General features: G+C 33.3%; 1 protein-coding gene across 1 annotated transcript; it reads left to right on the top strand.

Moving 5' to 3' along the window:
• Positions 1–11,343: 11,343 nt before the first annotated feature.
• On the top strand, positions 11,344–26,291 carry LOC143071725 (shiftless antiviral inhibitor of ribosomal frameshifting protein homolog). The gene is made up of 7 exons (XM_076246227.1): positions 11,344–11,481; positions 16,178–16,295; positions 19,084–19,124; positions 21,487–21,621; positions 22,409–22,512; positions 23,189–23,487; positions 25,885–26,291. Exons 1-7 carry the CDS (start codon positions 11,458–11,460, stop codon positions 26,115–26,117), a joined length of 954 nt encoding a protein of 317 aa, XP_076102342.1. The 5' UTR covers positions 11,344–11,457; the 3' UTR covers positions 26,118–26,291.
• Positions 26,292–26,566: the final 275 nt, after the last annotated feature.

The following is a 26,566-nucleotide window of genomic DNA, read 5'->3' as shown; positions in this document are numbered from 1 at the left end:
TTTGTATACAGTTAGTCCCCATCTTTTACTCTTTTTGGTGCTGAGTTCTTAGGGTAAGAGGCCAATCAATTGACCTTCATTTACATACTCATTGTACATCTACCTTGTGAAGATTAAAATGTACAGGTCATTTAAAATATTTAGTTTAACACATGTAATGTTTTAAGATGGATAATAGGTGTTCTTATTTTGTTTGAAAATCAAAAACTGTTATAAGAGCAATAAATAATAAAAGGCATTTAATAAAGATGCTTTCTTCAAATTACTGCTTTTGTTTCTTCTTGAATATTTGTGCCATGTATTCAATGGTGTAGGTGTGTTGTTTATTAACACTGCTGGTCTATATATTCTTTACCTTTCTACATGTATAATACATTTTTATTGTTTTATATACAACTGGAACATTTTTGGGGGTTTGTATTATGCAGTGATGTTGTAGTCGTCGGTGTTGTCATCGTCGTCCGAGGACACATTTGGTTCCAAACAATAACTTTAGTTTAAATAAATGGATCTCTATGAAATTTTACAAGAAGGTTCAATACCACAAAAGGAATGTTGGGATTGTTTTTTGGAGTTTTTGTATCAACAGGTATGAATAAGGGACAAAAACCCCAGAATTTTTGGGATAGTGGACAATAACTTGTACCAAAAAGTTCCATATCATAAAATGAAGGCTGGGATTGAGTTTTAGGAGTAATTGCCCCAAACATTCAGGAATTAAGGGCAAAAAAGTATCCAAAAACAAGCATTTTTCTAGTTTCCAGACATTGACAATAACTTGTGTTTAAGTGAACACATCTCTCTAAAATTTTACTATAGAGTTCCATACTATGAAGGAAAGGCTGAGATTGAGTATAGGGGTAATTGCTCTCAGGAGGATTATAAAAGGTTGGGGGGGGGGGGGGGGGGGGATTTTTATTCATTATTTTATTGATCACAATCGAGCATCAAGCTTGAATATTGTGCCCAACTGTTCAGGTTTCCACCTCTGTAGTCATATCAGTGTGCGCTCTATCCATAAATATAATTCACTTCACATATCAAATTCAATAAAGGGTTTTACAGAAATTCATGTCAGTATTTGTACACATTTCTACTTACATCAGTATAATTAATTGCAACATGTTGGTAACTTTAACAGATTTGTGAAAAAAATAACATGCCTTAAATAAATAGTGTTTAAGGTTACAGGAACGTAAAATGCTCATGGATTTCAATGAAAATTTAAAAGCAGTTTGAACATGTGAAACTGCTTGAATAAATCATTTATTTAAAGACTTCATAAAAGTTACATTTCAAGTGACAATGCCACGATTACATTTTCCTTTTCTACACTTTTACCAAGCTGTACAGAAGATTCATCTTTCATACTCAAAAATCCTTTTGATGACCCCCTATAAATTCAATATCAATAAAACTGAAATTTCAGTAGCCAAAACAAATAATTTTGAAAGAAAATCTGTAGGACAGGACTAAAAAAATTGTTGAACTTTTTAAAAATATTCAAGTAAAATTGAGAATAGAAATGGGGAATGTGTCGTAAAAGACAACAACTCGACCAAAAAGTAGTCCACAAATGTGTCTTCAACACAGCCAGAAAATCCTGCAACAGAAGGTGGGCTTTAGTGTATTCCATACATTTGTACAACTATTTTCAAAACATTATATTTGCTATATCGCAGAAAGTATAAAAGTTATATATATTTTTTCAATGTTTATGTGTATTCCCTCTTACTCTGGTTGTATGCAAAAATTCATAAAATTTCAAGAGATTATCCATTTACATCCCTGTTACTTAAAAAAAAAAACTGCAACCACTACTTGTATTTTCGAATTAAAAAAAAACCCTCAAAAATTGTTATATTTGCTGTGTTTCTTTTATACAGGCACACTAGTATGATATTATGAATGTCTTCTAGGCTTCCCACTGTCCCTTTTTGTCATTAAGGAAATGGTTTTCCAGTATGGGCATTCATCAATTTCTATTTGCATTTTTTTTTATGATTTTTGAATTGTTATATGTCTCTTTTGAATAAAGCTGTTAATACTTGTTATTTTATCTTTTATTAGTTTGGTTCCAATGTTATGTGATTTCTTCCAGTTTTTATACTCAAACACAATAGAATGTTTAACACTTAATTTTGATATTTGGATTCAGCCATGTTGGATCATGTGATCACTCAGAATTTGGATATGGTGCAATATTCTAAATTGAAAACGTCATAAAAATAATTATGTGTTTCTATGACTTGCAGAAACTTTATACACTATTTTGATCACCACCTGCCAACCTTTTATATGCCTTTTTGTCCTTAAATTAAGAAATGTTGGGCAAACAGCTTTTTTATTTTAGATTACACATGCATTTAGTTATATGAAATTGCCATTTATCAACTAATGCAGAAATGGTACAAAAATGTATTATTCAAAGTTAAGTAGTTGATATGAGTAATGAGAGTGTTATATCAGTATCTTATGGTCCTATAATCCACTAAATAAAATTTGGTTCAAGATGTGTATTGAAATCAGAGTTGAATCTCGCAATTCCCATTCTTGCATTAGAGATTATTTAGGATGGACAAAACTGCCAGGATTTTTTAAACAAATGCATTAAAAATTGTTAGTATTAACTGGATTCAACTCCACTCAAATGCAGTCTTTACTGACAACAGTTATATTGATATATCATGCCAGTTGATAATCATAATGGTATTGAGGTTAGAACTGTGTATTCAATTTATTACACATCTACTATTAAACTAAATTCTCCAAATCTTGACTTAAATACTTAATAGTTATAAAATTTGTCCTAAAATGATAATCATCTGACATAAGTTAATAACTAAGGTCTATTTAATTTCAATTATCAGTAATTTGGTTTGAAGCAATACGCATAATTGCATAACTCTACCAGAGCATATTCTGCAATAAATTCATTTGCATATTCTCAATTATATTGTTATTTATCAGAAATTGGAATTATCTCAGCATTAGGTATTTGTACATGTGTATAACTGAATACAGGAAAGAAATATTCCTTTTATGAAGAAATTTTCTTTTTGTAAAATGTGGTACAAATTATGAGACATCCATACACTTAAACAAAAGTTATTGTCTGAAAACTAGAAAAATGCTTGTTACATACCCTTTTTGGTCCCTAATTCCTCAATGGTTTGGGTAATAACCCCCAAAATGAATCCCAACCTTCTACTAGTGGTATTGAACCTTGTGGTACAATTTCAGATCAATCAAAATACTTATACACAAGTTATTGTCCTGACACTAGAAAAACTTGTGGTTTGGTTATGATGCCAACAGTTTAGGAATTGAGGGCCAAAAAAGGTCCAAAAACTAGCATTTTTATCGTATATTGGTATCACGTTGTCAGAGTTGTCGTCGGAGTCATCTGAAGACATTTGGTTTCCAGACAATCATTTTAGTATAAGTGAATAGAAATCTGAAATTTAAACACAAGGTTTAGAATAACAAAAGGAAGGTTGGGATTGATTTTGGGGGTTGTCGTCCAAACAGTTTTGAATAAGGAGCCAAAATGGGGCCCAAATAAGCATTTTTCTAGTTTCCAGACAATTACTTGTGGAATGTTATAAAGATCTCTCTGTAATTATACCATAAGGTTCCATACCAGAACTAGGGGCAACAAAAGGGGTTAAAGAAGGGTGTGATGGTTAAAAGGATAATGTTGTGTCCATTTTTGGAAAATGACGCTTTAAGCGGCATGTTTCCGATTCTGTTGACCTAAACTTCTATTACATTTCTCTGCCTACCGCGCTTGTTTCGTATTTACTTTCCATTACATTTCTCCGTCTACCGCGCTTGGTTTCGTATTTACTATTTTACATACAGACTGGAATCTGCTTGTATTGGTATCATTAATGTGTAGTAATCAACCGGGAACCAGTTTACATAATTTATTCACAGATTAAAACATTTTGACCTGTTCATATGTTTATTGTTATCAAATGGTATTACCCCAATGGTATTTTGAGCTTTCACTTTGTTATATTTCTCATATTTATTTAAGCTTTCGCTTTTATCTACGTAATAAACAAATAGACCCGTTTTGACATGGTTCTGGACTTTTCCGTGACCCACCAATGATCAGCAATCGCTAGACAAAATAGTTCTCCTAAATAATGTCAGTCTTTCTTACCATTTCACCTTAACAACAATTAAAAAAGTATTAATCGGAATTATCCTGACATATTTTGGATAGATACTGGACTTTATCCAGATTTACGAAGTTTTGAATAATCGGAAATTAGTAATTGCGGTTCGTATGAATCGTCTGATGACACTTGGTCTCCGGTCCTTCTTATTACCAAATAGATCGAAGTGTACCAACACGATGTGCTGAAGATACTCATAAATCTATTTTTATAACTTTATTGATTATGTGAAGTAAAACTTTTCGTTTTACAAACAACTGCTTCAGAGGCGGATTTAGAGGGGGGGCCCCCCTTTTTGGGAAAAAAATTGGTTGGTCATATAGGAAATCACTGAAGCGTGACTGGAGCGGGCCCCCTCTTAGGTCAGACAGTGGGCCCCCACTTATGAAAATTTCTGGATCCGCCACTGTGCTTTTATTAAAAGGAAATATAATGTGTCCGTGTTGGTCTACTTTCTACTGGTTATAAGACAGATCGAAATAGTGCGACTTGTTTACGTTTCTGTTTCACTTTCTCAGAATAAATGTTTAATTACCGATTTCGATAGTTTAGACTTCGTTACGTTCGCATTAATTTGACGATCTTTTCTGCATTACTTGTCAATCTAAACTTCAAATATATTCAAATAACATAAACAGGCGATAATTAAAATTTCACTAACTAGTCCGAGCTGAAAATTTAATACTAGTCTGGGGCATCGGGCTAGTGGTTAACGACGCAGACTGGGTCACTCCCGACTCAAACTTTGTTTACAAAGTTACAGCAGCAGAGTCTGTAACAGACTGTATCTGTATGATCTGTATGACATGTGAATACATTGTCGATATCGATGCTGGCTTTGAGAGAGCGCCGCCGATTTATTGGCGGGGCGTGAGAACAGCTAAATTTGAAGCTCTCTACGTTTGTGCACAATAGTGTCGTCTAGCTGATTAATGACGCGATCACTATCTTACAAAGGATGAGTTTGAATATTGTACGGTGTTTTACTTGATGGAATGTCAATACACTCACAGTTAATGTTGACCGGTCAGAGTTATTCTTCACTTGCCTTACCACAATAATTGTTGCGTGGTATTCTGTGAATTTCTCGGCACTTATGGTGCTCTTCGGACATGCTTTTTCGAGGAATTCGTTTTGTTCAATAGCGTGAATCAGCCCCTCAACTACTTTTTACATAAAAACTAATTTTGGCTTCAACGCTTGTTCGTTCCTATCTCAGGGGCGTAGCTTACGTTGAGGCAACCGAGTTGCCTCGGTAAAAAAAAAATATTTTCCTTTACTGTATTTTCTTTTAAATGATTATTGCAGCAAACTGGCTACTAAACAATAATGTAGCAACTTGTTATGTCTTGTTGGCGCGGTTATTGATTCATACCCTTTACGAATTATTCAAGACTTATGGGAACATTTGAATTAGTTTTCCCTCTTCTACTTGGAAATACCCTTTACGGTAGTTTTCTGTAATTCAAGTTTGTCAGAGTAATAGGAAATCGAATCGACAACAGATTTATTTTGTCCTACCCCATTGCAAGCGAAAACAGTGAGTAAAATAGATGAGGATCCAGTTCACGAGTCACCCGATCAAATCACTTTATTATTGAATTAGGTATATTATTTGATTTTGTGTCAGTATAATTTCTAGTATATGAGGGCCTGGGTGAGGTTTTAAGAAAATAGAAAAATCGGCCCTGAAATTAATTTAAATTTAAAAGAATATGGATTTAAAATGGTGATTAAAAAATAAATATTTGATAATCCCATTCTAAGCATTCAAACCCTCATTTATAACAGTTGACATGTTCCCCTACGACTATGTTCATTGACTCTGGTACCAAACAAAACAAAATATGCATCTATATATCATAGTGCACAGAAAATAATTTATATGTTTTGGTTCTCAAGTTTTATTCTCGCTATTTTAAATTCATAGTATGTTTTCACAAGCAGGGAATTTAAAATATTTAAAGGAATCACTAATTCCAGAGACGTATGTCTGTTAGTTAATACATAATGTCAGTTTATGTATAAAAAAATTCAACCAAATACTGTTCATTTATAATGAAGACTTCAGAGTAAAGGAAATATTAATTTATTCGCCGGTTGTCATGTTCATCGTGAATGAAAAAAAAAGTTAAAAATCATTCAATATATAATTTCAAGACCTTCGAAGGAATTCACCACTAAAACAAGTGCCGTGCTACACTTTACATGTAGGATATGTTTTTCTCCTAGTTTATCCTGAAATTCGCTTGTTCAATCCAGCTGTCATTTTGTGGTGATTATCTATAATTCGTTGATTCGTGACCTACGACTAAATAAATGATCATCACAAAACTTATTACAAATAAACCTTAATATTTGCGTTTGTTTTTTCTGTATTGAACTTTTTGTACAGGTTTCTTCTATCCACCGAGCAAGGTCATGATTTCTTGTGATATGACGTTATCTCATGTCAGAGTGAGGTACAGCCAACTTAGTATATTAGAGTGTACTACGGCTTGGAAATATATTGGGAGCCATTAGGCATTTGAGCTGGCTTTTTGCTGGGAACAGTATGTCAATATATATGTTCCTTCTTTCTGTAACTGCTAGCAAGTTAGGAAACTGACTTTTCATTGGTTGTCTAATGTGATACCTTCACGTATTTTGTTATTTTTATAGCTTTGAGTATAGATAGTAAGGCATATAATTAACATTATTATGATGAAATAACATTTTGTAAACAGCAACTATTTTTAACGATTCTTTCTTGTTCAAATTGTAAAAACCTTGATATAGCTTCAGGGGGGCGCAGCCCCCCTGACCCCCTGCCTCGGTATAAACAGAAGGCAAGCTACGCCACTGCATCTGGAGATCTTGTTATAGTTTCAGTTTGGCAAGCATTTTTGAAACGTATCCATCCTCTCTTGACTTGTAATCTCTGGTGATACATTTTGCCGCTTGACATGTATCCTTTCAAGCTTGTTTATTTTTGTTACCGGGCAGGGGTTGCATACTATTGCTCCATATCAAATTATGAGATCCACTCCAAAAGGTCTAGTTCATTGTTCTAATCTGACACAAATTTCAATAACTGGAATGCCACCCAAGTTGAATATATGGTGACACACTATAACAGCATAACTACTTGGAATTGTGTTTAATACCATGATGGTTCAATAGCATAAACGTAAATGGAGACAGAAATTTGACATGAAAGATGGTGGGTTAGTGCAAAATAAAAAAAAAATAAATAGCTTACTATGATATATGGTTAAAGAATGAATATCAATTATATGGATCATGGGTAGAGTTGTTATAAAATATCAACATGGCAGAAAAGTGGTTTCTAGTTTCATATGAAAGCGACCTGACTGACATAAAATAACAAAATCAAAGGAGTATCCCTATTCGTCTAATCTTCAAGATGAAATTAAACTAGTATAACAATATTATGCTATTGTGTAAATCTACAGAAATAGAATTTGCTTCAAGTAACAGAAATAACTTAACTATGTCACTAGTAACTTATTTAACGAGTATGATGGTAATTAGTCCTATAACATATGACCTCAGGAGCATTATTTACTACATGTATTTCTATTTACTGTTCTGATAATTTTTTTTTACTATCAATATGCCACACTTCGCATTCAAAAAATTAAAAAAAAAGTATCAGTATAAAAACGTTAAAAAATGAATAAGAATGCAAAGTCATATGTTATAGGACTAGTGGGGTATAAGAGCTTGTTATTTGGTTTGAAAAGGATACTAGTAGTCTGTCAATGATCATAGTCTTGATTTAGAAATAAAATGTAACTGCAAGACAAAAATTACACATTACTTAGAATACTTTAGATCATTCAGGTAGTCTTTATTTAGTATGTACAAAAGAACAGCCAGTAGTCATTGAATATTGTAGATCATTTAAATAGTCTTGACCTATTTATTAGTACAAAAGAACAGCTAGTAGTCATTGGATATTGTAGATCATTCAAGTATTCTTGACCTATTCATTCGTACAAAAAAAAAAAAAAAAACAGCCAGTAGTCATTGGATACTGTAGATCATTCAGGTAGTCTTGACCTATTTATTTGTACAAAAAAAAAAAAAAAAAACACAACAGCCAGTAGTAATTGGATACTGTAGATCATTCAAGCAGTCTTGACTCTTGACCTATTCATTATTCATTTGTACTAAAAAAAAACAGTCAGTTGTCATCTTTACTTCACACACACACACACACACACACACACACACACACACACACACACATACGAATATCAATTATATGCTTACGAGACATGTTGCAATGTTAAACTTATTACGGTATGTGAAAATCAAGACTTGCACAAAAATATCCCAATATTAGAGGCTGTGGCGCCATTTTTCCTCACAGCTTTCAGCTCTTTGATTGCCCCAACTGTTCAGGATTGGACCTTTGCAGTCATATACAGCTGGGATTGAGTTTGGGGGTAATTGCCCAAAACATGCAGGAATTACGGTAAAAAAAGGGGCAAAAAAAACAAGCATCTTTCTAGTTTCCAGACAATAACTAGTGTTTATGCATGGATCTCTAAAATTGTTCAAGGTTCCATACTGCAAAGGAAAGATCTTGATTGAGTTTGCGGGTATTTGTTCCAAGGGAGGGTTAAAAAAGTTTGGAGGGATTTTTCCCCAATTTTTAAAGGGGTTCATTTACACTTTTCAAAGTTTTTCAAATTTCAAATTTTTGAAAATTTCAAGAAGAAATATTGCACAGTATTGGGCAATAGATTTGTAAGATCTTTGCCCACACTTATTTTATGTCAGAAACCTATATCATGTCAAAAATTTGATCACAATCCAAATTCAGACAGTATCAAGCTTGAATATTGTGTCCAAATTTGCCCAAACTGTTCAGAGTTCGACCTCTGCGGTCATATCAGGCTGCACTTAACGAAGCATTTTATTCTCATTTGATTTGTTTTATAATTCGTCATGTCCGGGTGTTTTATAGCTTATTTTATGGTTGTGTAAAGGTTAGTTAATGGGGTGTTTTAAAGTTTACTTTTAGGGCTTGACTCCTTGTTGATTTGGTAACCAATAATTGATACCATCCACCCAAAGTCTTTGTTCACTAATGGATAGTTGTCTCATTGGCAATCATACCACATGTCCTTATTATTATATTATTTTTTAAGTGAAAAGCGCTTTCAATATTTGTTGCCGCCAACTTTAAAGTATTGTAAGGCGTGATTTTTTTTTCGGCAAAAGATATACGTTCTTTCCAAACATTGGTTCGTTATTTTGTAAAAACAAGTCTTCTTCAATGCTTCCGAACAAGTGTCTGTTACATGTTAACGAACTCCCAAGTCTGAGAGTTGAAAAAGGGGAAAACTAAGACTTCAGGATGCAGCTAAGCTACAAAAACGGTTTTAGCAAGATAGACGTAATATTTATTAAATTGTTTCTTTTTCTATATAGATCTATATAGACTGTTGGAGTGTTCACTTTCTTGCATGTTATCTTTATACGTTAATTATGCAAACAATATTACTAGACGTCGAAAGAAATATATCAACAACACAATATACAGGCAGGGCCGTAACTAGCCTCTTTTAATAGTGAGGCAAAACATCATGATTCGCCGAGCGTAGCGAGGCGAGAAAAAAAAATTGGCGAGTGGTCTGGGGGCCGCTCAAGGTCCCCAGAAGCTCTGAGAAAAATAACGCAAAATCATGAATTCTGGGCGTTCCACGGACTCTTTCTTACATTGAAACGCAAATAATCTTTAGCTATTTTTTAGACAATATTCTGGTCTCAAAGCAAAACATAGAGTTTATTGTAATTTAAGACTTTTAGGTTTTAGGGGCAACATAAAAGACCGATATGTAGGACCTTTTTTTACGGTATTAATGATTATTGAAGTCCAAGACCCTCGGCCATCAACTATCAAGATGAAGAACAGGAATAAAAACTTTGACCATTGACCATTTGTATTTTTTCTATGCATTGACTTTGTGTGTGATTACGTCCCGTGCACGTTTACTCCATATTCCTTTTTTTTCTGTCTAAACACGACTTAATGCAAGTTTAACCCTTCAATGTAAAAGGTCATATGGCAATTCATTTGTTTTTTTCAAATGATTTGATACCGGGAAATTGGTATGTACATACTACTTTTACTACCTCATTATCAACAGTAATGTCAGCTATGTAGTTTTATCCACAAGAGCTTGGGTATAATAATACAGATTTTTTTGTTGCTGATTAAAATAGTTAATCTTCTATATTTATAATACATATCTATCACTTCTGTGCATGTCTCACCTATATTTCGTGTGATTTAAACGGCTCAGAGAAAATACCCAATTTTACAGTCCATACTAAGAAAAATTGCCGGTATTTTCTCTGAGTCATTTAAATCACTCGAAACTAGGTGAGACATGCACAAAAGTGATAGATATGTATTATTAATATAGAAAATTGAATATCTTAATAAACAGGAAAAAAAAGACAAAAAAATATTTGTATTCTTTGATATCAAGTTCAATAATCCATGCAGAAACGACAATTTTTCTGTGTCCAGTATAGCATCGTAGATAGATATAGGAAGATGTGGTGTGAGTGCCAATGAGACAACTCCAAATAACAATTCATAAAAGTAAATCATTATTAGTCAATGCCTTCAACACGGAGCCTTGGCTCACACCGAACAAAAAGCTATAGAGGGCCCCAAAATTACTAGTGTAAAACCATTCAAACGGGAAAACCAACGGTCTAATCAATATAAAAAAACGAGAGCATATTCTTAAAATATTTTCCCGCACAATATCTGGGCATCGGTTGATATGCAACATTGCACACGTTTACAAATGAAAAACAACACTCAGACTATAGTCATAAAGTAGGACAATAAAGAACAAAAGACAAACCAGAGACACAGAAGTACAAACAATAGACCATCAACTCCGAAAACCAAAAGTAAAATAGAAATATAGATCACGAAAAAAATGCAGGGGCGACATCAGGGAGTTAAGAGAACATGCTTCTTGCAAGACACTTTCCGTGAAAACAATTTGATATAAAGACAATCTTTTTTTTATTTTTTTTTTTTTTTTAATTTCCAGCATGAGGCATTTGCCTCATTTGCCTCAATGTAGTTACGGCCCTGACAGGTTAGTTGATTACAAAGGATAATCAATACTGACGTTGGAGTTATTTTTGAAAAATGCATTTACCTTCCTGAACGAGATAAATTATAGGTCATTTCACGTCATACGGATCAAAGAGCAAGCAAACAATCAAAATGGCATCGGAAGAAGAAAAAGAGGTAACTCAAACAATTTCAATAACCATTATAGGCATTATTGTCATCAATCGGCGATACGATAATGAAAGTAAGAAAAACAATAAGTGCTTAGGATAACTATTAAATCGGAGGCGTAGTATTAGTAGTACATATTTATTTAGTTTTCAGACGTAATCCAAGGTAAAATGCACCGGACCTGAACAGGATAAAGAAAACATTACAAATCTTGTTCCTTGTTTCGACGAATACGTATTATTCATATGATCCATACTTCAATAATTGGTTTCTAAAAGAAACTGAAAATGAAGATATAGACCTTAATTTTATAAGAGGGGGTCTTAGAAATTTACATCCCGCATCTCAACGGTACCGCCTGGGGCATTGATCCCTGTACTTTTCCCTTTCCCCTGCAAATATGAAAATACGGACAGCTGTTATACATTGTATTTATCAGGGAATATCGACCGGATAAGAGCAAGAACACGTTGCATTAGTCTTCCCCAAAAAAGATTTGAACACCAAAAAGAAAATAAAAGGGGTTCATGCCTTCAGTGAATGTGTTTTTCAAGTAAAAATAATGCTCGTTAAAGGTGAATTCGAAATTTAAGAATTAATCAACCGCAGCCCTCTACTTAAGCGTAAAAGTCGACAGAAATGGTCAGTTTATAATTAATTTTACGACATAAGAGATGACTTCCATTTTTCTAAAGTGAACTTTTCATATTTTAGTAGCATCATTATAGAAGCACCTGCATATAAAGAATATTTCTTTCATAAATCTAATAAGATTCTCGAGAGCTTTTGTGTTCAGTTTCTATCTTGATTTCCTGGAGTTGCTACTTTCAAAAGATGAAGCCATTGTTTTTAAATTTAAAATTGAAGTCTTCTATGAAATTTTATATAGTTTCCTTTATTACCTGATCCAAAAACAGAATTACAATTGGTATACTGTTGCACGCATGAACAAAAATAACTCTTAAAGAACTTAAAGTTTACTATTATTATAGAATATTTTAGATATCATGCAAGACTGAAATTCTGTCAAAATCGAACAATCAGGTGACTGTCATGAGGAATATAATACAAAGAGAAGGAATTACTTTAAATGTTGGTATAATAGCAGATGCCAGGCATTAATACTTAAAAAAAAAGAAAAAAATACAGACGAATGTCAATGATACTTTGTATCTACATATAAACATGAATATTGGTATTAAAATTTACTAGTAATAACAAATCAAGTCGAATGAAGTAAAAAACAAATGCTTAAGTTTGTGATTTTATTTCTTTGATCATGTGAATATGTTCCGACTCCCGGTCTGTGTGGTTTGACTCCCTAAGTCTTGTTTTTATGTATTCTATAATTAAGTGTCGTGGACACTAAAATCGGTGTGAAAGAAACGTCTTTAAATATATCATGTTCTGGAGCTGTGCCCTTGAAGAGAAAAATAAATTTCCTGAGCCACTTAGCGAAGGTATTCCTTCTCAAAACTGGTATTTTTCTTAACCTCCTCTGCAGAGCATGATAATCTATCGGTTTAATTACAACGAATACCCATATACTAAATGGCTACTTAAAGCATTCAATGTAAGTTCTGTTCTCCTTTTATCTCCGGTAAAACATCGGGATAAGACACACAAATGACCACTATACCACGACAAAGGTTACTCTAGTAACTAATTTATGATTGAAAGTACATAATAATAACCCATGAAAACTGAGCATACTTATATAAGGTGTAATACTAACCAGAGTAATTCAGTCCCTCGTAATCGATCTTTCTTAGCATATCTTACTTCAACTCTAAGAATACCATTGGTTGAAATCGAACATGTGGAAACCGTATATATGTTGTGTACAAGTTATCATTTTGTACAAATTATAATTTGTATTTTGACTTTGTACAAATTGTAATTTGTACAAAAATTGCTTGTACAAATTATAATTTGTACAAAATTTGACTAAAATTCACTTATAACTTGTACAATAATTTATAGTATGGATTTTGTAATATAATACATTTAAAAAGTATTAATTCACTCTATAGATTTTTTTTTCAAAGACCATACAATAAACATGATAAACCTTTATTTACAAAATACTTTTTAAGACAACCAAACATATTCATATAATTTTTTTCAATGCAATTTGTAAGGTCATACGATTCATTTATACTGTATATTGCATATTCAAAGCCTGTTCTCTGCTAGGTTTTTCAAATTGTCATTTGCAAAAGTAAAAGTTAAGGCGTTCAATAAAATGGCTAGTATCATGACTATAGTTGAACAACAGGATAAATTATATCAAGAAGTTTACCAATTTACTTAGAATAATTCATCAAAGCACAACCATCTTTATACTAAAGACAAATTTGATGAGTTCATTTCTAAAGTTAAAAATGCAAAAGAGGCATTGAAGAAAAAAGTCCAAGACAGACATTTGCTTAAGAAATATGATGTTATTGGAGTTGCTGATATGGAAGAGTTCATAAAAAGGGGGAAATGATACGTTTTTGGTTGTATTTTATAAATATAGAATGGGGTCTGACCCAAAAATAGGTTTGTCTTCATCTTCTTTGCCTAAGAAAATTTTAACAAATCTTTAAACTGGGGAAGATTTATAAGGTGTTTAAAGAGGTTTCAAAGGAGAACAGTGAAATTGATGACACAGATGAAAACACAGGTACTGAATCGATAGAATCAGAAAGAGAACATGTGAATGATAGTGAAACCTGGATCAACTAGTACAACTATTTAAGTTTTATCAGAGGGTGTCGAGAACCTTATCATCTGTGCAAGAAAACGTGCATTGTCTGGCCAACAAGTTCAAGCCTATGTCCTAACAAGAAATAAAATAGAAACTGAGCAAGTTATCTGTTGGAGACAATTGTTATCATCCTAATTCCATGGTATGACTAGCACCAACCGATCCGAGGAATAAACAAGCTGTTGATAGGAAAGAAGAAAGTTTTGGCTATCGTGTAGGGACTATAGCTGGTAATTTAACAGGATTTTAAGCAGAACAAACAAGAATCTAGAAATGACTCTTCTTTTTCTATTTCACGAGTTCCTGATTTACAACTTTCCCTAGGAGAAGTTGTAAATTAGTTTTCAAAAATGATTGTATTGTGTAATTCGGGGTGTAATGGTTCTTTAACTGCTCCATCATATAAGAACATTGTATATTATTGTATAGTTCGTATTAGTTTAAACAAATATAGTTACCAGTGTGTTTCATATTGATTTGTAATTACATTTAAAAGATTTTTTTTTAATTTGATTTGAAAACTTATTCTATGTCAAATATTGTACAAGTTATAAGTGAAATTATGCCTCATTCTGTACAGATTATAATGTGTACAGGCACTTTTTGTACAAATTACAATTTGTACAAAGTCAAAATACAAATTATAATTTGTACAATTTTTTTGTACAAATTATAAATTGTACAAAATGATAACTTGTATGTACAACATATATTTGATATTAAGTTAGTGGGCGTGATTGATTTTAAATACACGTACGGTCAGTGGGTGTAGTTTATTTCAAACACAAAGTTAGTAGTAGAGTTACGTTCTATAAAATGCTAACTTTGTTTAATAAAGTGTTAACATTGCAATGGAAAAAAATATTTGTCTGTGTAAGGCAAGTATTTTATGGCGATGCACTGTAAATAATTGTAAAGGTACTTCACCAGATTCCATTTTCCCTCCGAATGTCTTTAGACATCAGTACGATCACCATTATCCATACGTATTACAAACGACTCGGAATCATATAAGATTCATACTAGTAATGCTGCAATTCTACAAACGACCGGAATCATTCAATGTTCACTCCAACGAGCAATTTTATTCGGCATATCATACACGTTACATGTACTTTTAATCTTAATATTTACTATGATCTACTATGTTATTGCATTTTCTCTGTATAGATATGTAGGACTCAAATCTATGCCCATGCCTAGATTGAAAAAATGTTTATTTTTTACAGACCACATCATTTTAATCTTGAAGTGTGTATTAAGGCATTTGAATTTATCACTTATGATTTTTTTGGGTTGATCATTATGGAGTGTTTATTTCATTATTACCCGAATAATTCAGTCCCTCCCAGTAATCGATCTCTCCTACTTGCGTTAATGTAAGCGGAATATAACGACTGAATTATTCGGGTTAATTTCATTAATGATAATAGACATGTGCCCGTTGTCGTAAATTTCCACTTGCTTAAGACAAGTCATTGGTCGAAAATGTACTGCATTGTTTTCCATTTTCACAAAATTTGCAATAGATTTGAAAACAACATAAATCCGCCATATATTAGGAAATTACAAAACTTGCTATACATTAAGTTGTTAAAAATCTTCCATAGATTTGGGGTGGCATGACGTCACATTTGCCATAGATTAGGAATCTGCCATAGATTTGGAACCCACCATAGATCTGAGTCCTACATATATCCTGGACTAACTGCTTGTGCACAATTAACAGGATTCATCCTGTATTTACCAGAGTTTACCTGTCAAAGAATGCGCATAAATGTAATCAAAAGCTGCTTGCAAACGTTATGATTTTTACAGGTAAATGTAATGGTAACACACGTAAACGAAATGCACCGAGGCTTATAGTTTTTTTTATGAAAAATATTGCATAATCAGATTAGATGCTCTTGACAGAGCCAGTATTTAAATAAGGTCTAAATTTAATTTCAGATAATGGTACGAGAGTTTCGGGAAATTTTTCACGGTAGATTTGACGCAAATGACGCAAGACGAATATTTGAACACTGCAATTGGGACAAAAATGCTGCTTTCAACTTTGTGCTAAAAAGTATACTGTCTTCATATTTTTTATTCATACACTAAATGATATTATCGATATTTTAGGAAATTTTCCTTTGGTCCATTGACTGATACTTTTCTTTCTCAGCATAGTAGAATGATATGAAAAATTATCGACAGAAACTAAGAGCTCACGTGCCGTTGTCAATGAAATTAACAATGTCGTCATAAGTAAAATAGTAATTAACAGATTATTGTACCGGTGTCCTATAGCTATTCTTCCCCCGTGCCTAATTTTCCGGAGGGAAATACTGGATCGATCCAATATTTCCCCCCCGGAAAAATTGGCATGATCCCACTCCCCCTCAGCGTTATGGGGGGGGAACTAGGATCAGGCCAATTTCCCCCCATGATCGGCATGAGAAGCTAAATTGTCCGCTTTGTAATATAACGTCGGTGACGTCACGATAAGATTTTTTTATGAAATAAAAAGATTGGTAACTTTTTTTTATCAGTTTATAGTTACTAAAGCTTCATCGTATGAATATACATTTGATATGTATTTATAGGTATAAATCAAATACATGTTATATTTATACACACGAAGCACATTCTGATGCGGTGATCACATCCATTCTCTTTAGTGAACCCTTATTGGTATCATTGTCCAAATAAAAATACAATTACTTTAAACACTTTTGGTCAATCAGTAGATTTTTCCTTGCATGCGGACATATAGACAGACAGTTAAAAATGAAAAAAAGACTAGGGGACACATAGAAAGACTGGTGAGCAGAAAGACAGACTTATTGACATATAGACAGACCTATAAAAATGCAGACAGACTTGTGTAAATGTAAATGAACAACAAAGGAGTAGGTCCGGTAAGGACCGATTTTGGCCTCAAATTTTAGGTTTATCTGACGAAAGATTTTGACCACTTTTTAAACACTAAAGTGTCTATTTTATTTGAATTAATTAGTATATGTGAAAGATTTTAACAGATTTAGTCATTAAAAACGATCCGATTCAAGCTCAAATTTGAAAAATCTACCTATAGTGCCTAACAAGATTTTGTGAGGTAGACGAAATTGACTTTAAAATGATCGTATTGACTTTTGATGTCCAGAAATAGGCAGATCGGACATATTTTGACTTTATTTACTTACTTCTTAAGTTTGTGATTAATTGTAATTAACATATTCCAATGAGACTGAAAAATGCTTTTTTTATGTTATGATAAATAATAATTTTACCTGCCGTAGTCGTGCGTAAATTATATTTTGGCATTTCTCTTAATAAATGACTTGTTTAATGGAACAAAACGTCTTATTTGTAAACTTTGTCTTTTATCTCCACAATAGGCTTTTAAAAAATAATCTTTCAACTGTGTATTCAGAAAATTTTGTGAAAATAGAAGAAGTGGCAATTCTTACCTTTCATACCTTAACTTTCATTGATAAAACATAATATTGACTCGTCCAGTGTCCAGTTTGAAGGTCATTTTAGTTACCGTACACATTCATGCACGTTCTGATTAATCAATAGTCATGAATGAAAAGCATAAACAAGTTTGTAGGTAAACTAATAACAACTTAATCCAATCAAATTGCCTACGATTCAATAACAATGACCAGTCCACATCATAAAAATGTATAGGGGTAAACTGGGTAGGGAGAAAATGTCAGATATTTTAAGTTCATTATTTTGCAACAACGAATAAAAATTTGTTAACCAATAGATTTGCTATAATTTCATAAACATGTCATTCTGTATTGGTATAGCTTTTGGATCTTTTATTTGCGTATTTAAGGCTGTAAAAAGTTTGGCCATCAAAAGTCAACATAATCATTGACTTTATACAGAAAATTCGCCTTTTTAAAACATTGAATGTATCACGAATAATACGCGACAACAAAGTAAAATCATTTCTTAAAACACTGCAAAAAAAATCATTCTGATTGATACAGTGGTATTGTCATAAATTGCGCTGGAGTGAACAGTGGTACAGCAAACGTCGAATTCCCTCACACAATGTTATCACACACTATAATATGCCGAAAAATGTCACTTTTCAGATGGTTTTTGGTAAAAATGAAAGTGGCCGCATCCGTGTTCATCCTCAACCTTTATATATGTTATGTATTATCATAAAATACAACTTACATTTCAATATTAAGGATGAACACGAATGCGGCCACTTTCGTTTTACACGAAAACCGTCTAAAATTTAACTAAAATGCTAGAATTATGAGGATTTCAGTAATTTAGCATGACTTAATGGTGCTAGTACCGGATATATGTGCATTGTATTGTCAAAAACAGCCCATATTTATGTAGCAGAAGCATTCTACTGTCCAATAAATAACTAAAGGTTTACATTTTAACAATTTTGTAAAACTGCTATATTTTGGGGCCAAAAAGGGGTCTTACTGAACCTACTCCTTTGTATATTTATAATTAAATCTAATTCTAAAACTGTTCGGTTTAATTTCCAAACTTGCATATAAACATAGTGAAATCTATTGTGGGGGGAAAGTTACTATATGTATACGTATTGTCAACTTTCTGTAGGAGAAGAATGACAATGATTCAAAATTTCCCCGGGGGAGGGGAAAACTGGCATGGGGGAAGAATGGCTATATAACACCGGTTCAAGCGAGAAAATCAATCTCGTTGAGAAGTCCAACGATAAACTATAATTATCCCTATTCTAGGAAGTTTTCCTTTTGATCTTACTGACCGATAATTTCCTTTCTCAGCGCAAAAAAAAAATCAATCTTGTTGAGGTGATCAACGATAATCTATAAATATTAATATGTCATTTTATTTTTCAGATGAACCAAGAAAAGTTCGACAAATAGCATCTGTGTCTGAGGTATTTTTGCATCAAGTTTATCCATCGTTATAAAATTCAATCAGTCTATTAAAGTTCTAACATTAAGATTCTTAATGGAAGTTTAAACCGATTTCTTTACCTTTTGCTGCATTTGTAGAAAACACAAGCACATTTACATTGTGATATATGTAACAAACATGCAGGGCCTGCGTGACATATGTGAACACTCATTGGCATTATCGGGTAAAGTGGATAAATTTGGAATAATTACAATTATTTGATCCTTTATTTGTTGTTTGGTTTGATACCATTTATTACGATAAGCCCCTTTTCCAACGTATTAATCTGCGTCGAATCAATCGTCTATAATTTATTTGTAACATGAATGGTAAATTTTCCATTGATCTTCTGGTGAGTTAACTCGTTTATTTTTAGCAGAGTGCGTTAACTGAATGTTTTGTTTTGTTATTTCACTCTCCAATCCCGCCGTAGAGAACTTCTCGTTTGAAAAGCAAAGAATGGGAGGAGCTTAAACCAGTGCATTTAACTTCCATCTCAAAATTTGTTAATGCACAGTCTAGCTCCGCCTCCTTGGGGGTAGTAATTAGGGAGCAACCATTTGAACTTCAAGGGGGCTATGTTTTTTGCCTCAGTCGGAAACTTGTGTTCGCACAATCTTATTAAGTTTTTCAACGCTATCAATTTTTTTTTCAATATTTAACACTATAAGGTATGGGGAAAATCTGGATTCAGTATTTATTTTTTTTATCATATACTTAGCATTGATATGATAGCTTTTGCATATGTGTAATGAACGGAAGTACACAAGCCATAATTTCCCACCCGGGCTGATAACCCATACCAGGTGCATCTCGTGCACAAAACCCATAATAGTGCCTCTCGTGCAAGTTACTTCCGGTGTTTCCGGTATCGGTTGTTTACTTTTTCATTGTGACGTCAGATGTTTTTTATGACGACGTCAAAATTTACAGGAACTTTTTTGGGGATAGTTTAATACTTGCTAACAAATGCCATTGCCAATTATGAATCATTTTATAGTACAACAAACATGGAGTAGTAATGATCGTAAAACTCTTCCAAATTTTCAATGTTTCAAAATGCCTTTATAGGAAATGTTACCATAAATATATAAGGAGTTAATGATGCTGTTGTTGGACAACTATAGTATATTTGATTCATAATTTTAATTTTCTTTATAAAATGTTTGACTGTTTTAGTTATTGCATTTGTTTATTTGCCTTACATAAAACTATTGTTGGAAGTATATGATAAAGTGATTAATACATGGCCTTTTCCATATCAGCCTGGGTATCATCCCTCGACCCATATCAGCACCTCGACTCCGTCGGGATGATACCCAGGCTGATATGGAAAAGGCCATGTATTAATCTCTATGTCATCGGCTTGACCAGAATTAAAAAAACCTTGTCATCAAATTGAGGATCAGAATGTCTTTTTAGAAGAATAGGAAACATACCCCCGCCCACACATACAGTTCTATTTTCGTGTATTGGACAAGCTTCAAACACTGGTTTCTGGACCTTGCATGAATGCGACACGCAATTAATTAACCTATCTTCCCCAGTTTTGGGGAACGAAAGAACATTTTGATTTACCTTCATAATTGGTATTAGGGATATTTCCTTTTTATCACAAGAAGTCTTTTTTTATGTTTTGATGGCAAATAATCATAGAATAAAATTTTGCATTACCCCCTTTTTTTCTCTCCCAAACACACCCCTTTTTCTATAATTTTTTTTGGGAAAAAAATGAGTATCGTGTATGAATCAAACGGCAACAATTCTTTCAATTTTAAACGTACCTTTATCGGACAAACAAATTTTCTGAAATCAGATATAGTATCACGCCATTATTTGATTGACGTATCTAAAAGTGCAGAAATGTTTTATCGGTCAGGGTTTAACCTTTAACATGTGTCATAGTCCATTAATGTTACAAATCATATATAGGCACGCCTTACTCATTAACATATTTAATCCACTCTAAGCTACGCTTTTCGTGAATTAAATAAGCTAATTCGTAAAAGGCGTGCTATATGTATATAACATATTCATTCAAGTGTTGTTTCAGTGTTCAATTGCAAAAGTAGTAAATGAACTTTGACTTGGTCAAATATATTTTTGCCTTGACATAATCACATTGTTGTATGTCTTTTGTCTTTGTATGGAACATCACTAGATGCTAAACAAGCAATATTGACAAACATAACAATTTCCATATAATTCAAAATATATGCACAAAATTTAACTCATTCTTTATTCGATATTCTACAAAAAATGTATATATATACAGCTTCAACTTTAATTCTTTCCACGATTACACGCCATCAGTAGGATGGTAGCTAAAACTCTAATTTCAGGATATAATTAGCCACCTTAAAACAGACCCGGAAGTCATTGAAGCTTTACAAGACGGTGTGAAGTCAGCAGTCCGACAGTTTGCTTGTGAGCAGTGTGACAATGTCTGGTGGTGGCGTGTTCCAATACGAAAACAGGTAACTGAAATTTTTTCAGAATACAGTATACCGTGATTATCACCGACTAAGTAATAAGAATGGTGTTCTTTTCAATTTGTTAGTCATTGATGGGTTTCTGTGTTATTTATTCTTTAAAAGAGAAAGATAATTTTATTTTTTTTTAAATTTATCAATGACGTTCACGATTCTCCAAAAAAATTAAAACAAGTCAAGCATCATCGCTGGCCAAATGTTACGATGCAGTCTCCTCTTCACCCTTGACGGATTAAGATAGATCCGGGAGGTAATGATTTTCATTAGTCGCAGTTGTAACTGGCTGCATCCAATCAAAAGCCCATTAAAGACCATTATTTGTAAACGTAGAAAATATTAATAAAGAATAAACAATTGCCATGTGCGGATTGTGCAACAAGTCTTACCTCACAAATTTAGGACGATATTCAGTGAATTAAACATTTCTTTGTCAACTTATTGAAGTTCCTGTGTATGTCTCTTGCGCAAATGTTAAAATGCAACGAACATTAATAACGAAATTTGTAAACACTAGACACAACCATGTTTACTACTCCACACTGTAGAGAACTCCAGTGTTGTCATTGGTAAAATGCTCAAGTCGTAATGAACATGGCTTTCGTCTACCAGTCTACAACAGAAAAAAAGAAGAAAAAAAGCGGAAAATGCCATAGGGAAAATCAGTGCATCAGTGCAATAAACGAAACACTACACAGACTAAATTTCTAAGTCAAGACTTTTCACTTTAATTTATTCATACTGAAATGTCTGTAACCTGTTTTCATTACCATAGGTTTCTAAATGTAGAAAATGCAAACAGAAATATGATCCTATACCAAAAGAAAATGAATGGGGATGGGCCACATTTGACTGCACCAACTGTGGAAATAGATTTAGGTACATGTTTAATGAAAAATTAGCCAGAATAGCTAAAAGAGGGGCGAAAGATACAAGAGGAGCAGTCAAACTCATAAATCGAAAATAAACTGACAACGTCATGGCTAAAAATGAAAAAGACAAACAAGTAGTACACAAAAAACAACATCGAAAACTAAAGACTGAGCAACACGAACCGCACCAAAAACTGGGGGTGATCTCAGGTGCTCCGGAATGGTAAGCAGATCCTGCTCCACATGTGGCACCCACATACATGTTAAATAATATATGTTATTTTGTCACAACTAAACGAGAGACCAATATCACTCAATGTTTGATTGATAAATCAATGAACGACTATGATTGTGACATTTTCACATTATCAACTGATAAATAAATTCGAATCTCGTTGCTGAAGGACATTTCGAAATGATCATTTCCGAACCATTCATCAGATAATCGGAATTGAATAGAAAAAAAAAATAGAATAATAAAGTAATTAACAACGTGCATGCTGGCTTCGGACACAGGGTCATATTTATATGAATTCACTTTCAAAGGTGGTTTACAAGACACACAATAAACAAGAAATCTCCAGTTATTATTATTTGCCAGAAAATAATATATAGGAATTCAGCAGACAAATCTGTGAGTTTTGAGGATTTTTTTTATATAGAACCATATGTTTTTTTTGCAGTGCCCATGGAGAAATGAATGTAACAATATGCCAGTGTTATAATTGTGGACACAAAGTCAGATTTCCAACATGTATAATCCATGGACGTTTTAATAAACGCAATAGAAGATCAGATCTCGGGCATAGCTGTGAAGGGGAAGGTTGTACAAGTAGACATCATGTTCCAATTCATGAGGTTGATGAAGACAGGGTTTATGATGGAGAGGAGGATGACAAGCTATACGCCGCTGCTGGGATAGCAACAGGATTGAAAAACATAAAGATAGGTCCTAACCAGGGCGGAAATAAAAAACAACAAAGTAAGTTGTGATCGTTATATTGTGGAAAACAAATTTATTGATCACACGGGGTAAGGTTGTTCTGAACAATTGATTGTTAAAAATATATAATCGAAGATGAAAATGATGATTTTTTAATGTTTTTTTACAACATATATAAACAATGTTTGAATATTGTTTCCCGTTTGTAGGCAACTAATAAAACATGGCTCCTATGATGTTTCAATATGCGTAACACATTCATTTTTTTATTACCTGTACCAAGTCAGGAATATGACAGTTGTTATTTATTCGTCTGATGTGTTTGAGCTTTTAATTTTGCCAATTTTTCCGTTTTGAATTTTCCGCGGAGTTCAGTATTTTCGAGATTTTCCTTTTTCCTGCTGATTTTTTTGAAATATCTGGTTTAAGCATGTTCTGGATCTATGCTGGTGGGTTCTGATTATTTTTGACAAGGCTTTAGACCGATTTGAATTTGTCTTTGCAGAACCAATGGCATTGGAAACAAATTGTACTCAATTTATAGTTATCCTATGATATCGGAGTGCAAGGATTCTTTTCATTGCGGCAATGCCGAATAGTTTTATATTGGTTCAGATAATGTAATTGTTGTTTCCCCTAATTTGCCCAGTTGATCAACCCTTATGCTACTAGGGAAGAGGTGTTATAACACAACATAAAAATCCTACAGTTCAAGAGGACTTTACCTAACATATTGGTACTATACCTAAACAATAAAGTTTTCTGTGTTTTCCTCTTTTAATTTATGTGCATGTTTCCCTCGTTATCCCTAAGATAGACTCTTCAATTTTGAAGAGTCGAATTAGGATGAACGGATCATATAAACCCAAAGGAAAATATAATACAAGCCCAAACAAAAAATATGAACAAGTCTTAATTGAAAACAACGTTCAAACCTATAGCCTCGGTCACACCTTACCGGATAGCTCGAACGGACGCCTAACGGATAACTTTTTTCAATCCGATCATGTCCGTTAGACGTCCGTCCATATCCATTGCATGTCCGTTAAGCGTACGTTTTATTCGTCGACGTCCGTTCTGTCCTGTGGAAAATTTTGAGCATGTTCAAAAGTTTGAACGGACGTCCAACGGATGAAATGTCCGTTGAAGGTCCGGTAGGCGTCCGTTTTGTACGGTACTCGTCCGTTTCTTTTCCGTTTTGTATCCGTTACTTGTCCGTTATACATCCGTTGGAGGTCTGGTAGATAAATTCACAACCGGACTTCTAACGGACGTCTAACGAATAAAACATATGTTGAACGAATGTCAAACGGACTTCTACCGGACGTATAACGGATAAAACGGATGATGAACGGATCTGAAACGGATAAATGCCAATTGAAAATTTCGCGTCAGAATTGCCAATTAGATTTCTGAAGGTTCATAAATTCTTACTATTGATAATCGATCTTAGAGTAAGGGCACGACTTCACAATCAAGCAGGTCTTATTCAGGCCAGACACTGTCCTTTGGCGGCATTTTGAAGAACAAACCGAAACCAGTTACACAGAAACATTTTGAATATTTATGCGATTTACATGTATTATTATTGTCGCCTTTAATTTTTCCGTATATCTTGTTCATCCGTTTTATCCCGTTAGTGTCCGTTGTATGCGGTACTCTTCCGTTGGATATACTTTCGACATCCGTTCTGTCCGGTACGTTTCCGTTTCTCCTACGTTGCATATCCGTTGCATTTCCGTTATGCATTCGTTAAGCGTCCGTTTTTTTTGGTCAGTACATCAACGGACCTCTAACAGATAACAATTTTGTCAACAGACAACTTTTATTTTCATCCGACCGTTAGACGTCCGTTCGTCTTATCCGGTAAGGTATGACCGATTGTGTTGGATAAAAACCACAATTTTTATACGTGTGCATGTAAAACAAATTTCTTGATCTTTCTTGGTTCTAAATACAGCACAAACAACATTTTCCAAAAGACCAAAATAGTGAACAGTATAACATTTTGACAAAACGCATTTGACTAACAGGTCGAACAACTGATGTTCTTAAACCTTATATTACTAAAATAATATTGCTATAATCAAGAGCACAGGGTAATGACATAGGTGCACCTTAACATTTAATTTTGATTATCAGCACAGAATCGGGATAATTTCATGCATGATCAATTTTTCCCGATCTTTGCGAACAGAAATCGGTGAAATATACTTTAAGAAGTAGTGGAAAGGTATTGATGGAAAATTAATCAAAATTTTTGTTCCTGTTCTAATGAATTGTAAACAAATCCATCTTAAAATATGAGAAAGCATTACTAGTAGTATAATTATAACTTCAATAAATATAGATTAAATTTGAAATATAATTAGTAAGATAAATTGCTTTTATAACCATAAATATCCCATAGATTTTTATACGTTACTATGATTACAGAATTCAAATGTCTTTCACCTGAATCGAGAATGAATAAAAAGAGAGTAATACATCCAAGCCAACGTCACCACAGTACTGGTTCTACTGTGGGAACATTTCTACCACAGGATGACATAGCATCAACCTATGTACCATCACTGGCATCAATAAGAGAGGACAGAGGTCAACTTGGGGGAAGAGGAAGAGGAGGAACTAGAGGAAACGGAAGAGGTGGTAGAGGAGGTACAGGGTAGAGAAATAGATTGGAAATGAGTGGTAGAGGAGGCATGACGACCAGGAAGTGACGAAAACATATATGCTGTTAAAAACCCTACTACAAGAGACAAACCTGCAAATCATGACAAGTAATTTTATAATTGTTGTTCAGTAAAAATGATCTTTAAAATATATTTTGCAGTTTTCAACTAGTTAAGTTTTCAATGTTGCCTCGAATATTGTCTTACATTGTATGCATAAAATTGTATGATAAATAAAGAAGGATATATTGGCAAGTTATACAAAATGTAAAAAAAATACAAAAAAAACTGCTTCAGCATTTTTACATTTCTGATTGTATTTCTTACCCGGTATAAAAGACCATTGTGAGCTATTAACATCAATTGGCGTCCGTCGTCCGGTGTCGGTTATTCGTAAACTTTAAAAACAATCTTCTCCTGTGAAACAAACATGTTAATTACAACCA

This window comes from Mytilus galloprovincialis, chromosome 4 (genome assembly GCF_965363235.1).
Source record: "Mytilus galloprovincialis chromosome 4, xbMytGall1.hap1.1, whole genome shotgun sequence".
NCBI lineage: Eukaryota > Metazoa > Mollusca > Bivalvia > Mytilida > Mytilidae > Mytilus > Mytilus galloprovincialis.
The sequence above is the reverse complement of the archived record's forward strand: the minus strand, read 5'-3'. Positions and strand labels throughout refer to the sequence as shown.